Below are 18,080 nucleotides of genomic sequence, written 5' to 3' on the forward strand. Positions count from 1 at the left end.
ATTACTAGTGTTTACGATTTTCCCGTCAATGATATGATACTTTGAAAAGATAGATGGGTCAGCACATACATGAATATTGCACCAGTGTCAATCCACCAATCTATAGATGTACATATTAATTGATCATAGGAATGGTTGAAACATACCTTTCGTCAATTTGACTAGTCACGACATTCACTTGTGACGTCGGTACCTTAGATGTTTTCTGGCTTTTGTGGTGTCGACAAACTCTTGCCATGTGCCTCGATTTTCCACAAACAAAACAAAATGTATTTCTTTTCTTGTTAATATCAAATTTTCTCTTCAAGAAATTATTATCCTTGGAAGATTTCCTCTTTTTCGAACTTGAGGTTTTCCCTTCAACAATGTTTACTTTATTTTCAAACTCATTGGACATTTTGTCTTTATCTCTTTGTTGTTTTTTTCTTTCTTTCGGTTTCATTGATAACAGAAAAGACTGACTCTAAAGGGGCGCTAGCGCTTGACTAATAAGATATCAAAGGGGCCTGAAAAAACGTAATAGGCTGCTACTTTTTAACTTCACTTAACGAGTCAATGATTGCTGTTGAGCGCATTTACGGTACTTCTTTGGATGGTTTAACGCGACTAGCAGATCACGTCGTACTCAATCAAATAATGGCCACTGACTACGATTTGGATTGCTCGACCGTATACAGTAAAAGGGATTCGCCTTTGCCTCAGACAGAAGAACAACGGATTGAACAGGACAACCGGGAGTGGTCGGTTGAGTCTTTTCTTGCGAAGAGGCACGATATTAGGGGCTTGATGTTCTTTCCAGTGGGCAAGGTGCTTAGTCAAAGGACCTACGCTTCCCACCTGCGGGAGATTGAGCATTTAGGTCCGGTGGTGGAGAGTCTTCCCTTTAAGCGGGTGAAGAGCGCGCCTCTTTGAGTGAAGAAGAGAGGGGCTTTGTATAGACACTCTTGAGCCATGTTCGTCGCCTTCTTCAATTTAAAGAGCAACAATTAAATTGTCCATAGTTAGAGTCTCCCGTTTGTGTTTTAGGGACAAACCAAAAGATTTCCATTTTGGAGGAAGTTTCTCAATCAAAACGCCAACATGGAATTTTTCACAGAATAATTTCCACAAGCACAAATTCCGCTTTTTATAGGACCAAAAATTCTTTCACAAAATAATCCATCTTTTTTCCGTTTTGTAATGAAAAGTATAGGGTTTTGTTACCTCTCCAACTATCTCTCCATTATCCAGGATTTTAGTGACCCAAGCACTTATTTGTTGAGGAGAAGCTGATCCATTCGGAGTTATTGATGTTTATATCGATTGATCATAGAAGAAAAATTATTATTCATTCCGATTAAGCTTCTTCAATCTTCTTTTGAGTTAATTCATGAATAAGAAGTTGAAAAAATTGTGCGTGTTCTACTACAGGCTTGTAATCAGTCATTTTAAAATCCATGTATTTTGAAATAAGATAGTTATCTAGACCTTCATCCTATTTTTCCATATTTCTTTTCTAATGCATCCCACAATTCACGAGCAGTCTTTGTAGTGCAAAAAATATCACGAAGATTGCTGGACAAGGCAGACAGAATACGACCATGACAAAGATAATCTTTATCTATTTTAGTTTGTTTTTTTTTTTTTTTTGTCACACTAGCAATAGCATTAGCATCTGTACTGGCATTAGAATATAATCCATATAACTATATATAGCCCACTGCTTTCATAAATTGGTTATAATAAATACACATCAGATTATACCTTTTCCAAGCTTTCTTTTATCCTGTTTTGGATTCTAAGGCATTATCTATATAAAGATATAAGGGTCAAAAACACACCTTAACTATCACTTTTTTTTTTAGTTTTATACCTAAACTATCATAAATTTGAGAAAACTACCTAAACTATCACTATCTAGTTTGTAAAACACACCTGAACTAAATATGTGAACTCACTCTCCAAAAGGCAAGTGAAGCTGAATTTTTCTCATAAAAATTGTCCACGTGGCATAAGTAATGTTGTCTTGGTACCTACATGGAAATTAAAAAATAATATTTTTTATAAAAAAAACTGTATATATATATTTTTTTTTTAAAATCAAAAAATTTAGAAAATAAAAAACAAAAAATGATTTAAAAAATGGAAAAGTTGATTTAAAAAAAAAGTGAAATTTTTTCTTATTTAAAAAAAAAATCCATTTTTAAACTATTTTTTTAATTTTCTATAATTTTTGAATTTTTTTTACAAAAATTATTATTTTTCAGTTTGTTTTTTAAAACAAATAGTTTTTTTTTTAATTTCCATGTAGGTGCCATTGTGACATTATTTATCCACGTGGACAACACTTGGCAACATTTTTATATAAAATGGAAAGGGGATAAGGCATCATTACCCCCTCACCTAGTACCGTTTTTGCTACGATACACCTTACCTAATTTTTGGTCCCATCACCCTCCTAAACTATATAAAACCGTAATATTTTACCCCCTTAAGGTTGACGTGGCAAGGAGAGTGTGTTTCACTCTCCTTGAGAGAGTGAGAAACATAAAAAACGGGAAAACTAAATTTTTTTCTTAAAAATCTGTATTTTCTTAAAATATGAATATAAATCTAGTTTTCCACATTTTAAAAAAATAATTAATTTTTTCAAAATTTTATAAAAATCAGTTTTTTTTTCAAATTTTGACAAGAAAAACACTTTTTCCAGATTTTATTTGAAAAATAAAAGTGTCCTAAGAAAATGAAATCATGAAAATCAAGATCTTTTAAGACATTTTAAAAAAAATAATCAAGCTTTCCATATTTTTAACAAATCCATTTTTCCATATTTTTTTAAAAAAATTCATGTTTTCAGTTTTGTTTTTTTAAAAAAAAGAACATATGGGTTTTAACAAAAATCAAATTTTCAATTTTTTTTTTAAAAAGGGTTTCAAATTTATTTTTTTAAAGAAAATTCAGTTTTTTAATTCGCGTTTTCAGTTATTTATTTTTTTAAAAACGGGTTTTAAAAATAAATTTTTTAAAAGAAAAATCAGTTTTTTAATTCGCATTTTCAGTTTTTTTTTTTTTAAAACGGGTTTTAAAAATAAAAATTTTAAAAGAAAAATCAGTTTTTATTTTTTTATTCTTAAAAATTGACACGTAAGCTGATTTTTTTTAAAAGAAAATAAATAAATGCACATGTGGCAAGGAGAGTGTATGTCACTCTCCCATATGAGAGTGGGCATCAGCGTTTAGGGGGTAAAATATTACGATTTTAAATAGTTTAGGGGGGTAATAGGACCAAAAATTAGGTAAGGTGTGTCGTAGCAAAAACGCTACTAGGTGAGGGGGTAATGATGCCTTATCCCAAATGAAAAGTGTAGATCACATGCCTTTCAAGAATAATTTAAAGTGTGTTTTGCAAACTAAATAGTGATAGTTTAGGTAGTTTTCTCAACCTTCTGATAGTTTAGGTATGAAACTCAAAAAAAAATTATAGTTGGGGTGTGTTTTTGACCCTTATCTCCTATATAAACTAATCTTTCCCTTTTAAAGTATAAAACTTAACTCATAGTCTTTTTTTTCCCTATCCAGTGTCCAACATCTGCACCGGGACCGTCTAAATCTAGATTCGTGCCGGAAAATCTTATATTGGGAGGTAAAACGCTTCCTAGCAAATGCACAAAGGCGACTTCATACTCATGACTTGAACCCGAGACTAGTGGTTAAGAATGAAGGAATACTTACCACTCCATCACCAACTCTTAATTAAATCCTAACTCATAGTCAAGTGCATGTATTTTCCTACTTAGATTAGTAGAGATATGTAGACGTGCTAGCTAAAAGCAACAACTCTTCCCTTTTACCTTTATTAGAAGTAGTTATCCTTGGAATGAATATTATAGGGGAAAGGAATAAAGATAACAAATGATGCCTGAGTTTCCAGCCATAGATTTGTGTATGAAATAATGAGAAGCTTAAAGACGTATACTTAATAATGTCTAGTTCATCAAGAAAATGAAAAAATGCATGTAAGATTCTTTTCTTCTAGCGGTTGGATATGCAGTAGTCTCTATCTCTTCTTGCTCAGCAGTCAAAGGTAATGTACCTTTTGAAATTGTAGCTAATTGTTCAAAGTACGACTCTATGTTAGGTTAGACAAGTAATATTCTTTCCCTCCAAATCTTTGATAGAGAAGGTTATGAGTGTTAGATGGATTGGTTGAGTTGAATATATGCGGTTCAAAATGAGTTAAATAAATAAGGGAAAAGAACATCAATGTCCATTACACATAAAATAATTATCCTTCCATACCCCTTATATTTATATCCCCAAATTATTTACTCTTTATACCTATTGTAGTTTTTGTAGTTTAAGTGTCTCTTTTTTCGTTTTTTTCCTTTTTATTTCCCTAATTCTTATCTTCTTTTCTTTCTTTTCTTCTTTTCTTTTTTCTCTTTTTTTTTTCTCCTTTTTGTTCATTTAATTTTTTTCCAAATCATACTATTTTTTATTTTCTTTTTCACCATAATCTGATTTTATGTTTAATTCTAACTCCTTTCTTTTCATTTTTTTTTTCTATTTTCTTTCTTTTTTTATTTCTTTATGTCATTTGTTTTTTTTCTTTTATCTCCATAATCTAATTTCATTCTTCTTTTTTTTTGCTATTTTTATTTATTCTTCTTTTAAAATTTTTGGTGATTTTCATTTACTTTTTTCTCCTTTTTTAATTTCATTTTTTCTTTTCTTTTTTCTTATTTATTTCCATAATCTAATTTCATTCACCTATTTTGTTATTTTTATTTATTCTTCTTTTTTAATTTCTGGTGATTTTCATTTACTTCTTTCTTCTTTTTTCTAATTTAATTTTTTTCAAATTATTATTTTTCTTTATATTTTTTCATAATCTAATTCTACGCACCTTTTGGCTCTTTTATTTTTGTTTTTTATACAATAAAAAAAAAAAATCACTGATATATTATCCTTTTTATTTTCTATTTTTTATTTTTACCCTATATCTAAAAAAATAATCTAACATATAGCATATCAAATCAATAGCATTTGAAGTATACCGTTGAAGTATACTATGATACCCACATGATATATATCATATAATGACAGTGTATCATATAGGATTGTCGGTTCATTCCTTCAAGAAAAACATTCAGTTATCTATGATACCAACCTGATATATATCATATACTGATAGGGTATCATAGATGACATATTCATTCCAACACTACTCAATCCTCTATGATGCTCACATGATATATATCATATACTGACAGGGTATCATAGAGGAATGATTGTTTCTTCAAAAAAACACTATTCAATTCCCTATGATACCTCTATGGTATATATCATATACTGACATGACATCATAGAGGATTGATTCATTTTTGACAAACTTAAAAGATCAAATTTGATCAGAAGTATAAAGGACCATTATCTTCCTCAAACATAAGGGACCCTTTTGTCATTTCACTTATCTAAAACAAAGTTTTCACCTTGCTGAAGCAACCTCTGAACAATTGATTCTTACAGTCTCATTCTCTGAATTCTCGGTAATACTCTAACTTTACACCTCATTCTTTTTTCTCTATTCTTTTATTGTCTTACTGAAATTTTTCTTGGTTGTTTGATTCAAATCTACCTTTGTTTGAACAAAAATATGTTTTTAAGGTTTTCTTGATCTGGGGTTCTTATCTTTGGTTGTTCCTTTTTCAAGATTCAATGAAAGTTACGTTATTGAAGAGTTTGGGTCCCATTTTGTGCATTAAGTCATCCAAACAGTAATGTCATGAAATAATTACTTAGTTCAGTTGGTCTCAGGATTTGCACCAGTTTCTTTTTATATATACTATGGAGTGATTAAACAAAACTTTTGAACAAAGAAATACTCCGTCCGTCCCAAAAAGATTGACACATTTTTATATTTAGAAATAATTTATACAGCCACAAAAATATCATTTTGGACTATACATTTCAAAAGTCTTCCTTTATTTCTTAAATTTCGTGTCAAGTCAAACTAAGATAATTTTTTTGGGACAGAGGGAGTATAATTCGAATTACTGACGCTTGGAGCAACGGTAAAGTTGTCTCTCTGTGTGATCTATAGGTCACAGGTTTGAGTCATGCTTGCATTAGGTTAGGTCGTCCACATCACACCCCTTGGGTGCGGCCCTTTTCCAGACCTGCTAACATGAGATGTTTTGTGTACCGGGCTGCCCTTTTTTATTTTTGAGTAGAAATCAGTAAGATTCTTAATGGTAAGACAGGGGCATCTTACTATATTGTTAACTTAAAGTTTGTTGAAGTAGTTGTGTCTGGATAAATAATGTTGTCAAGTAGGAGCAGAGAAACTGAAGAAAGCAGTTTGTTGACTCAGAACTTTACTGTAATATGACGTTTTGTTTCCCAAACAAAGTTGCCATTGTTAATGCGTGCTTTCTCTTCAATACCTCTTTGTTTAATTGATAATGTGGCTATGTTTTTATAGATAAGTATGTACTCTCGGTTTCCATAGGCGAACCTGTGGACAGGTCAATGTTGAAACTTCCTTATCAAAAAAGATAAGCATGTAGTATCAAGACAAACAAATCCGATGTATTCATCTTCTAGTACTTCTTCCATTAATAGTGAGAGTCAAAGGCCTATACAAGGTCCAATGAAGTGACTAAAACTAGAAAAACGAAATTGACTTCTAAAGCGTGGTAACATTTTAGATTGGTGATGGTTGATGGTGTTCGCTTTGGTGATTGTGATATATGGGACAAAATTTATGTTAGATCATATTGCTAGATGTCCCAATAAGCGAAGAAACTTGGAAATTGAGGGGGGAAACCACATGCAAACAAAAAAGAAAACCACTCAAGTAGAACTTCAAACACACAAAATACAAATTACATAAAACCAAAGAATGGAGAACATGAAAGGGCTAACATTGTCTTTTTGTACTTATATTGTCTTGTTAAAGTTGCATCTTCTTGATGCCTTTTACAAAATTCATTAGTACTTCATGAGAAAAAGAAGACCAGAGGATAGAAAACATTACATCCACAAGAAAAGCAGGTAAACAAATAAAAAGTTCACTGGTAACCAAAGAAATAGAAGTAATATTTTAAAGACTTTATTCAAACTGAAATTAAGATTCATATCTAAATGAAACATACAACTTTTACATTTATTTTAGTGGGATTGAAAATGGTTATGTTCTTGAATTTGGAGTAATAAATATAGTGACCGAATTTATATTTTTACATATTTATCTACTTTTTGTAAGTAGATGTAAGTAGACGTATTTCAGCAGGTCATTTAACATCTTTTCTAGGTTGTTCACCATGCTTAACACTAACATGTACTCTATCATCTCAATTTTTGACATTTTTCATCGGATCGAACTAATCTTAAATATGTACAATATTTATATCGTCTATATGTAACTTGAGAATATAGACGATAAATATTGAGAATATAGATGATATAAATATTGCACTCACAAATAAATATATATATATAGATGATATTGGAAAAAAGTTGGTGGAACTTGAGAATTTGTGTTGTTCAACAGAGACCTTGGGGCTTCATGAAGTCGTCAATCTGACGTTGAGAGAAAAGAAACTGGTGAATATGAATCAGAGGGCAGCCGTTAGAGGGAGGCCCTCCGGAACCGATGGCTCTGATTTCTCCTACCGCATGGTCGTCGATTCCAGTATTGTCTACCCTTTTACATTTCCCAACTCTCACTTTCATTTTATCTCCCTTTTTCTGTAATCTTACTTTTTTTTTTCCTGGTAGGATACACAAAAGTTGCAAAAGCAAAGTCTCGTCTGGCCAAATTGATCTTTGCTCAGGTTTGTAGATTGAATTTGATCTATTATTACATAAAGATCGTTGGTTTAATCAGAATTGGTATAGGATTAAAACAAGTTGTGAAGTTAGTTGTTCTTCAAGATGCTATTAATCCATCAATAACTGTATACATCTCAACTTGAATTGTGCCACCGTTAACTAATTGACATTTTAGTTTAGTCTAATAGGATACTGGGTTTTTTTTTTATCTGTTGGTACCTATGTCATTTCTTTCTTACTGGGATATTGGTATTTAAAACTAAAGGAAAGAAAGACAAATGGAGGCTTAACTAAAGTAGTTATCTCGTTTCCAGGGTTATAAGTGGCATATTTAGGAACAGCTTGCAAACATATTAATGTGGTCTTTCTGACTGTAAGTTTGCATTGTGCACTTCAGGTTGTCACTCAATTGATGATAGCAGCTAATGTATTTATTTCATTATCAAAGAAGGAGTCTCCCGATAGAGTTTCCATTTTTTCCCTTGTGATTGGCTTCGTGTCTGTTGTGGCAGGAGAACTAGGTTTGCTACTGGATCTCATTCGTGACCTAATTAACTTAATCGTTCACCCGTTAATTGGACATTCTCTTTTGTTATAATTAGGTCGAAAGAAAAGTCGGTCCAACTTTCTGAAGTTTTATGTCTTTGGGTCATCGTTGGCAATCCTGCTGTCAATGGCATGTCTTGCCATCAACAATCTCTCATTGGAGGTATGGTAATGTGGTTATTCATTCCAAGGATGTAATTGACAGAAATGTATTTATGACCTTGTTGCTTTATATCTAAGTATGCTGAATAGGGACCTCTCAATTCTTTGGCATGATTGAGCTAAGAGAACCTGGATTTACTTGGAAGATCTTTAGGTGGCGCTGTGTTTAATTGTTTAACTTCACTTGGAATTATTTTTTAAAAAGTTAGTGCTTGAGTTTTGGCGCAAAACTTAGGGAGAAAAAAAATCTCCAAGTTCAAGATTTTAAATTGTAGTTTCAAGGGGTATTTGAAGTGAAGTTTTTCAAATCTTCAACTTAGACTCACAAATTCTCAAGTTCCACCAACCATTTCCAATCTCGACTTCAAATGGTTTTTTGTCCAACTTCAAATGTTGCCCAAATGGCTCCGTAGAATCTAAGAAGCAGCACTTATATTTCTTAACTTTGTAAGAGATGTTCTGATCGATAGAATTATTTTCTCCATTTACACCATGGATAATTTTATTGCACTAGTATGGTTTTGCTGGTAGTTGCTCGTCAATTTGCAGTCCAAAATAGATAAGTTGATTTCACTAGTCCTTCATCCACAACCCTTTTTTGAGAAAGGTTAAAGAGAGAGTATAACCCAACTCGCTAATGCACAGAGAGACCGAACTATCCCAACAGCCATATATCCTGGTTGTGGAAGATTCTTGTTTGAAGGAAGGTAGCTTGTTATGGCTCAACTTTTATCTATTTATGCCCAAAACAAGAGGAAAGAGTAGAAAAGGTTTCACTTGTCTCTTCCTCTTCCTTATCACTCTATTCTTGCCCCTTCTTACTATCACCCTCAACACCTGGTATTCCCTTTGTATCCTTTGTCGAAGATCCCCTGCTCTATGTTCACCTTTCTCTCTGTACCCTTTCACTTTATGGTTGCCTCTTTTAAGCATCAAACTGACCACTTGATAGTTCTATCTCATTTGTCCATGAGGTTGGAAAATAATCTAATGATGTTATTGTGTATTTGCTTCTTTCTTTGATTTCTTGATATCTTTTTGGCTTGACTTAAAACAATCTAATGATGTTATTGTGTAGGCTTTCCAAGATTTTACAAGTTTGGAGACTCTAAAGATTGCCATTGCCGTTGTCCTACTAGGTGAGCTTCATGGTGCAAAGCCGGTTCTCATCATATGCTGTATACAACTGATGTATTGACCCTGCCTTTGTTCTGCAGGATTTGTGGTACAATTATTTGCAATTGGTACAACCGTTTCTCTTATTAAAAATATGGCACCTCCTAAGAGGGCTTCTTGATTATTAGTGTAACTGTGGTGTTATTCCAAATGTCTTTGACTGACTAAAGAGGATTCTTATACGGTTCGGATTCAACGGAGATGCTGTTATAAGTTGCCTTTATCAATGCAGTTTTCGCAAGCTTTTCTGATTTAAGATTTATCTCATGAAGACTTAACATTACCGAGCCAAGTATCAGACTGGTGCATGAAGACTTAATACGTGAAGTTGCCCTCAATGTTTCTTCACTTTACGCAAACTGGCATAGACACAACAATGTTGGATTTAGAAGGATTCATACTGGATTGAACTCACTTCCTATCTTTTACCTCATGTTTCATTAGGTGCGACTGCTGTTGCTTGCGTGTAGCAGAATGCACTTGCATCTGATTTTATAGGGGGCATGTTCCAACATTCTCTTGGGACTTGAATGTACATTTTGGCTAAAAGAGTTATTTAGATATCAACACTAAATGAAGAATTTGAGAGGGATTTATTTGGATGATCTTTAGGTGGCTATTGTTTGTTGAATATTTTTTTGGCTATTGTTTGTTGAATTTTTTTTACTTCACTCGGAGACAAATTTTTAAAGTTTGTATTGAGTTTTATCACTACAGCTATAAGGTGAAATTTGAAGGGAAACAATAGAAGAAATTTATAAAATTAGCACATAACGAGGTAACTTGTCTCTATAGATGTTATAAATATAGATTTGTCACATCAAATATGTATGAAGAGAGACCTCTACGATTAAATCATGAATTTTACCAGAAATTCTTCTAGGAATCTTTAAAGTTAAGTCAAGTGGTCAACTTCATCAGCATTTGCTATTTTTAAGGAGAGAAAAGGATTAAATTTATCTTTGTATTGATTCGAAATTGAGTATCTGTGTCCTTCCTTTGACTTTTCTAGCCTGTTTGGTCAAACTTATTTTTCTCTAAAAGTGATTGTTTTAAAAAAAGCGAGTGTGTTTTGTCAAGCTTTTGAGAGAAAATATGTGTTTTTGGGAAGTAGCACAAACAGTTTTTCAGAAGCTAAAAATAATAGTTTTTGCCTAAAATCACTTTTTTGAAAAGTACTTTTGAGAAAAATATACTTAAAAACACTTTTAAAAGGTTTGGCCAAACACAACAAATTGCTGCTCAAAAGTGTTTTTTAAATTAATTGGCCAAACATAAATAATTTTTTGCCAAAAGTACTTTTCAAACGAGCTGATTTTAGAAGTTTGGCCAAACAGGCTATTAGTCTAGTAAATCTCCGTTGTTAGGAAAAAGTTTCGTTTTACTCTTGACACCTCGAGGAGCTCCAAGTTGAGGGTGATTTAAAATCATCCTCAAAAGTTGAGGGGTAAATTTGAAGTTTTTTGTCGAAAGATTTGGACACATTGAATTCACCCTTTTCAAACTGGAGCGTCATTACTGACAAGAACATATATGAGGTGATTTGCTAACGATAAGAAATGAATGGGACTAAGTATAGCATGTATTTTCCTACTTAGATTAGTAGATAGACGTGCCCCATCTGCTACTTTGTTCTACAAGCAACAACTCTCACACTTTTCCTTTTTGTTATAGTAGTTATCTTTACTTTCTTCCCTTGAAGTGAATATTAATATAAGAGACGTCGTGGAAGACAATGGTATCTTAAGATGACAAATGATACCTGACTTTCCAGCCATAGATGTGTTGCATGAGATAATGAGGAGCTTACAGATGTATACTTATCTCTAATTGCATCAAGAAAAGAAAAAAATGGCTAAGATTCCTTTCATGTTGTGGTTGGATACGCCGCAGTCGCTATCTCTTCTTGCTCAGCAGTCAGATATAATGCACCTTTTGAAATTAAGAATTTAAGTAACGTACATTGTCATTTTTACACTGTCAAGTCATCTTTGCATGTTATAGTAGGATACATGTCTTATTCCAAAATTATTTTAAATCTCATCTTTTAAAGAAGCTTACCCGTAGATATCCTTTGAATGATCTGATAAAGTAAAAAATCGATTACACTGACGATGTATAAAACTTAAACTATGAAATAAATTAATAGCCAGTTGTTCAAATTAACTCTCTATGGGGTTGTTTTAACAAGTGATATCTTTAGCCTTCCAAATGTTCGATATCGAAGGAAAGTGAGAATTCATTCTTCCACACCATCTACTCAAAGTTCAAGATCTAAAAAAGAACATATTCTCATCAAATGCGTATTCGATTTAAATGCACAACATAACCTTAAGCAGAGTGATCCTCAATGAGGTGGAACTATCCAATTGTATCCAAGTTCTAAAGCTAGAAGCAAGTTAGAAAGATACATCAGACACCAAACTGGAACACATGAAATAACAGATAATTTAAGTGACTACATGAATAACGAGACGTTCATAGTCCTTTGAGATGCTAGTGGTCCCCAGAAATCAGAAGATATTCTAGTTGCTGCAAGCTGAAGACACGACGAGCACAAAAACTATGGTAACCAAAGAGGAACACGTATGGATGATCCTTAAAAGATGTTAATCACATTAATCGCGTTACAAATCTGGTAAACATTTTATAACTAACTAATCTAATCACCATCCTGGAAGGATGTCTAAGGAACCAATTTCACTGTTCTATTTAATATCAGATGAATTCGGCTTGAAGCAACAGTTCACATCCTATCAGTAAATGTGAATTGTGTCCTTCAGAACTGTGAGAGGAGCTCAAGTTTACGAGCTTGGAAGAATTTGCAACGGCCTTTCCCACTTGACTCAATATCTTCACTTTTCCTCTTTACACCTGTGAAACCAATATTAGTTAGCTTCATTTGCCGCTTGCTTGCTCTTCCTTTGGACTCATCTTCGTCATTAGCATCAGATTCCCTACGGAAACCACATAAAAAGGATCCACATTAAATTATAATAGCAAAATATGAATTGAACTGCTCCTGTTGCAGTATGAAAAACTTATTAAGCTCTCACTCATTTCTGAGTTCCAACTGTCTATTAAAAAACAGCAATAGGGGAAACTATCAGATGGATAGCCCAACAGAGGGAAGGGTGCTTTTTCTTTCTTTTAAAGACTGTTATCTTACCCAACACATTTCCAATGGTACTAAGCTTGCAAATGAAAAGACTTTGCGCAAAAATATGCTGCTTAAAATGTTTGGCCATACAGAAGGAACTGAGGCAAAGTAAAACAATGAGAATTTAGGGGTAGCAAAATTAGCCCATGAAATCGTGACCCGCCCAACTCCCTTAAGTTTGGGCAGGTCAGCCATTTCAGCTCATCTAAAGTTGAGCTGATATGTAGCCCAAATTAATCCAAAGAAACCTTGTCATAATATTTTCAACAAGACTTTTTTGTTTGTTTGTTTGATATGTAATATATTGCCATAATAAAGAAAAAAATAGTTTTATTAGGTACTTAAAAGATTACAAAGACAAACAGAGAAATTTAAACTTAGTAAGAATTGGGTGGGTTGGGTTATGGCCCACTTTTTAGCCCACTTTAGCCCAACCATTTCAGCCCAAGTAACTTTTGGGCAGGTCATTATTAACTCAACCCATTTTGACCCGGCCAAAATAAAGGATCCCTGCATGCTCCAATTACATACCAAAATTTAACCCTATCAAATGTTTTATGGGAGTTAGTAATGGACTCACCATACTACTTCAACACTATCCTTCGAGTATGCATTGCATGTTCCCCAGCTGAAACGGACCAAGGTGGGGAACCCAAAAACTGTGTGTTTATGATTATCCAGCCATGCTTTTGTCTCAGGATCTACATCCATTTTTTTGAGTAAGATGTTTAGAATATCTAGCAACATATCGTACGAACTTTAACTTAACGGAAGTTAAAAAAAAAACTACCTCCAGGATATCCAGATCCAAAGTTTCTTTGCATGTTCTCAGCAGTTTCATCAAGCACCCAATCCCGCAAGGCTCGGTCCCTAGTAACCTAAAAGATGGTTCAAAATGACATTAAGATTCTAATCTTACAGAGTAATAAATAGAGCGAGACAAAGTGACAGATGCCAAGTCACCTTTGCAACAATACTAGCTCCACTTACGACAGGGTAAAGACTGTCAGCTTTTTTTGCAACAACAAACTTGATTGCTGGAAATATTTCAGAGAGTTTCACTCTATACTTTTCAGGATCACCAACAGTATCCACATAAACCTGAAAGGGATTTATTAGTGCATTGCTTCTGACAATGTCTAAATTACTTGTGGAATAAAATATATACTTGATTTATAAATATTATCTGTATCAGTATTTGAAGCCATCAAGTCTATTTTTTCCTATTTGTTGTTTAGTGAAGTAAGTCATTCAGGAAAATGAGCAATTTGCCCCATATATTATACTAACAAAACTAAAGGTATGAAATGTGATAACCAAAATCAAAGCAGTGGTCTGCGGCAGAGAGAGTCCGACATAAAAATAGTTGGTTAGAGTAACTTCACCAATGTGAGCTATGCCAAGTATAGTCAGTCTCAAACCCAGATAAAGCCATAAAGGAGGAGAGTTGGTAGTGGGTAAATGAGCAACATAAATGTAGTCTGAATATGATGAATCCTCTAAATGGGTTATGCAGGATTCCTATAGCCGAACTCAACTAGCTTGGGATTGTTTATCTAGCTGATTGGTTAATTAATATTTTGGTTAAAATAGCAAGGATGGTTGAAGTATAGTTCCAGTAGCTGATTTATTTCAGCTTTTCTTTCCCTTCTCTTAACAGTCACACTCACACAAAGGGGTCTATCTTGTGAGGCAAGAAAAAGGCCTATTTATGCTAACTAGAGTAAAAGGGGCACACCTTCTGCACCAATTTTCGGTAAAAACTGGAAGAAACTAAGTTGGACGTACCCATATTCCACTAAATTGGATATCTTATTTTTTATTAAGTTTCCCTTTTTGCTAAAAGAACACACAAGTCAGTGCAGTGCAGACATCTTGAAGGGAAGCAAGTCTATTGAGTTCAAAATAAGATAATTTTACCTCCGTTAAAAGAACACCTAGGTCCAGTGTCTTCCTTACGAGGCCAATGGCAGAATTATGTGATATTTCATTAAGATTTACTTTGTTTCTGTCAAATAGTAGAAAAAGAGAAGTCATGTGAGGAATTGATAAAACTGGAGTATGGTAAACCAAAAGAGAGTTTTGTACAAACTTCTTTAACATCTTGGCTGAGAGATCTCTAGGATCTATCACGTCAACAGCCCATCCGATGGATTCATTTGTCTTTAATTCCTCGAATAATTCTTCCCTCTTCTCTTCTTTCAAAGTCTTCGAGTCTGTATTATTTAACAATTAAAAAAAAGAAGAGAAACTGAGTCTGCATGAACATGAAAAAGAAACTTGCAGGTAAAATAGCTAATTGTTATATGTAGAGAAAACAACTGACATCTTATGATTCATCCAATATGTTTTCTAACATTTTAATCAGGATATAACTTCTTTTTTGTTACATTCACCCAGCTGAGATTTGCCATAAAATTTTAAATAATCATCTTTGCACTTCAAGGAAAGGCAATCTTATAATTCTACACACAATACCTCTATGTGGGTTCAATTATCACAGACTCCGACATAGGAACAAAAGAAAAGGAAAAGAGAAAAGAACAAATATGAAAACTGAAATAGTGTTGAGAGAAAAGAAAACAAACCCCAGAAGTCTCAAGAAGCAATGAGAAAGGTACAGCTGCTTATGTATAACAGAAAAAAGAATGGGAATGAAGAGATGCAAATTAGGAAACCAAAGTTCATTAAATAACCCTTTTAGTTAGTTATGTCTACTCCTAGTAGAACATGAACCTCATGGACAGCTGATGTGGCAACTTCTAATACAGTATTAAACACTGCAAAACCTAGAAACATCTACAACATGGAAAACCGTAGAATGAAATTGGAGGCTTATTCAAGTGTAGCGCATGTTGTAATTCAATTACACTTGTATAAATTATAATTACTACCAGTCAAAATGCACATATTGCTTGCATGCTCTGAAAACCAGTGTTAATAAAATTACATTATTGGGAGGGGGCACACCAAACAAAAAATCTGCGCCTTTACAGACTGGCACATTCCTAAAGCAGGTTACTTTTGTTAGCACATGTAAATTTAGTGCTGATTCTTACATTCAAGTAAACTTCTGTCTGTTGAAGCGTCAATACTAGGCAAATGCTGAATAGTTTTTGCAATAGCTTTTTTTTACATTGAACTCAGCATCTTTTTAAAATGTTTTCTAGTTCTTCATTGCCCTAAATTGTACTTAATTTAGAAAGAAAGAGACAACATTTTAGAAATGATCTTCATTGGTCATCCAAATTAGCTGACTGCTTTCACTTTCATTAATAAACTTTTTTGCTGTTTTTCCTCGCATGCCAAGCTCCAGAAAGATCAAAAGTTGACTACTATCCATACAACAGAAAAAAACTAGAAAAACAAATATGTATATGCAATTTTTGCAATAGAAAAAGGCAATGGCGAGCTTAGAAGGTCTACTTCACACAAATGAGGATTCCAGAAAATCGTGTACATTGATTATTGTCTAGGAATAATCTGCAAAACACAATACCGATTTGGTAGCACTTCTTCATCATCAAATTACAACCCAACAAGAAGCAGACCTTTAATCAGCAAGAATAAATAGTTGGCGACCCAACAAGCCAAAACAAATATAAGCTACTTAAACACTGAGTGCATCCTTAGAGATGATACTTGAATCCAAATTCAACAAAAATCAAAGAGTAAAGGCGCAACACTACAACAACAACAATTACACCTCAATCCAAACTTATTGATGTAGACTATATGATCTAAAATATCCATTCTTCTCTATTTGGACCCGAATCCTTCCCTATCTAACATCAAATTCCGTCACTGATAATAGCTTGTCATGCCTAGGAGAGTACATCCTGACATTAACATAACCAATATCATGAGAATTTATCCTAAATTTGACTAATTTTACTCTGCTGCCAACCTAGCACAATGGTCCTTTTTTATTTGGGGCTTTTGACTGGTAGTGTGAGCGCAGATAGTAAACTAATATTAAGGTTGTGTTTGGTATGGAGAATTTTCCCATGTTTGGTTGGTCAAATTGTCTGGAAAAACATTTTATCTAAGAAAACAAGTTCCTTAAAAATGAGAGAAATGACTTCCTTAATGAGAGTAGGAAAAACAAGTATCATAAGTGACATTCTAAGTACATTGTATCGTCCCACCCTCTAATGCCCCTAACCCCCACCTCTTGAAAATAGTTTGTGAAGAAAAATAGAGAGTGTGAGCGGTATTATAGTGAGGTGTGTGAAATAAAAAAAGCGCTGTTTCTTTTGAGAGGGTAGTGACTTTTTGAGTATTGTACTTGTCACTATAGAGTGTAAAATTCCTCATCATAGTGATATCAATTTGCTCCATGTTGGCTGTTTTTCCACCTAAAAGTTCTCGATGTCACTATTTCCCCATTTTATCTCCGTTATTTAACAGTGAATACTTTTGTTGTTAGTACATATAAATGTTCTTGGGATAATAATTTTCTTGCTTACTTACCAAACACCAGTTAACTATATATTTTCCAAGAAAACATTTTACGTCATACCAAACACACTCTAAAAAAAAGGTACAAGTGTTAAAAATGAATAATAACCTGCAAATTGTAAAGTGGAAAGAGTCTTCTGGTATGAGCGTGCACAGTACAAGCATCCATACACCATTGGCCCTGTATGAAGAAATGGAAAGACAAAGAGAGTTAAAAACAGATGCAAACTGAAAGGCCATTATTCCAGAGCAAGAAAAAAAAAGGTGGGTACCTAAAACAGGACCACGACCAGCTTCATCAATACCCATAATACAAGGCTTTGATGCCCAAATTGGGAGCTGCCCTAATGAACCCATTTCGTCTAACCAATTATCCAGCCACAAAGTACGAATAGTGGAGACTCCACTCTCGACTTTCCGGTACTCCAATAGTATTCAAGTAGTTTACCTACTAGAAATTTATCTTTACTGAACAACTCCCTCAGTTTTATGAACTTTAAACACTTTTTAAAAAATACTCTCTCCGGATCAAGAAAAGAATTCACTTGTCATTCACACACTCAAAAATATTAACTCTCAGATAAAAATAAATAATTTGGCTAAACTATGCCTAATTAAATAAGCATTGGGATTTGATCATATAAAATTTAATAGGGTAAATCTGAAAAAAAAAATTAATTCTTTTTTTATTTGATAAGTGGAGACTTTTTTTTACCCAAGAAAAATTAGCTAAGTGGACACTTGTTTTTTATCTAGAGGG

The 18,080-nt window shown here is 33.4% G+C and overlaps 2 protein-coding genes across 2 annotated transcripts; one reads left to right on the plus strand and one right to left on the minus strand.

Moving 5' to 3' along the window:
- The first annotated feature begins 5,341 nt into the window (after positions 1–5,341).
- Positions 5,342–10,304, plus strand: LOC132614633 (uncharacterized). Its single transcript, XM_060329125.1, has 7 exons — positions 5,342–5,528; positions 7,535–7,675; positions 7,762–7,817; positions 8,213–8,336; positions 8,418–8,524; positions 9,602–9,662; positions 9,741–10,304. The coding sequence occupies exons 2-7, from the start codon at positions 7,594–7,596 to the stop codon at positions 9,818–9,820; spliced, it is 510 nt and encodes a 169-aa protein (XP_060185108.1). The 5' UTR covers positions 5,342–5,528; positions 7,535–7,593; the 3' UTR covers positions 9,821–10,304.
- Positions 10,305–12,114: 1,810 nt separating this feature from the next.
- On the minus strand, positions 12,115–17,794 carry LOC132614983 (ribonuclease H2 subunit A). The gene is made up of 8 exons (XM_060329538.1): positions 17,593–17,794; positions 17,430–17,501; positions 14,952–15,075; positions 14,780–14,867; positions 13,823–13,960; positions 13,650–13,737; positions 13,440–13,560; positions 12,115–12,656 (listed from the first exon to the last, which is right to left on the minus strand). Exons 1-8 carry the CDS (start codon positions 17,675–17,677, stop codon positions 12,479–12,481), a joined length of 894 nt encoding a protein of 297 aa, XP_060185521.1. The 5' UTR covers positions 17,678–17,794; the 3' UTR covers positions 12,115–12,478.
- Between the last annotated feature and the right edge of the window lie 286 nt (positions 17,795–18,080).

This window comes from Lycium barbarum, chromosome 10, assembly GCF_019175385.1.
Source record: "Lycium barbarum isolate Lr01 chromosome 10, ASM1917538v2, whole genome shotgun sequence".
NCBI lineage: Eukaryota > Viridiplantae > Streptophyta > Magnoliopsida > Solanales > Solanaceae > Lycium > Lycium barbarum.

What these genes read in the sequence shown, in the direction of transcription:
- LOC132614983 (XM_060329538.1), bottom strand. Translation starts at nt 17,677, where the DNA reads ATGGGTTCATTAGGGCAGCTCCCAATTTGGGCATCAAAGCCTTGTATT. An exon ending in TGGTCGTGGTCCTGTTTTAG is followed by an intron (nt 17,502 to 17,592) that starts GTACCCACCTTT and finishes TTCTTCATACAG; the next exon opens with GGCCAATGGTGTATGGATGC. An exon ending in TCAGCCAAGATGTTAAAGAA is followed by an intron (nt 14,868 to 14,951) that starts GTTTGTACAAAA and finishes ACTATTTGACAG; the next exon opens with AAACAAAGTAAATCTTAATG.
- LOC132614633 (XM_060329125.1), top strand. Translation starts at nt 7,594, where the DNA reads ATGAATCAGAGGGCAGCCGTTAGAGGGAGGCCCTCCGGAACCGATGGC. An exon ending in CCGCATGGTCGTCGATTCCA is followed by an intron (nt 7,676 to 7,761) that starts GTATTGTCTACC and finishes TTTTCCTGGTAG; the next exon opens with GATACACAAAAGTTGCAAAA. An exon ending in CATTGCCGTTGTCCTACTAG is followed by an intron (nt 9,663 to 9,740) that starts GTGAGCTTCATG and finishes TTTGTTCTGCAG; the next exon opens with GATTTGTGGTACAATTATTT.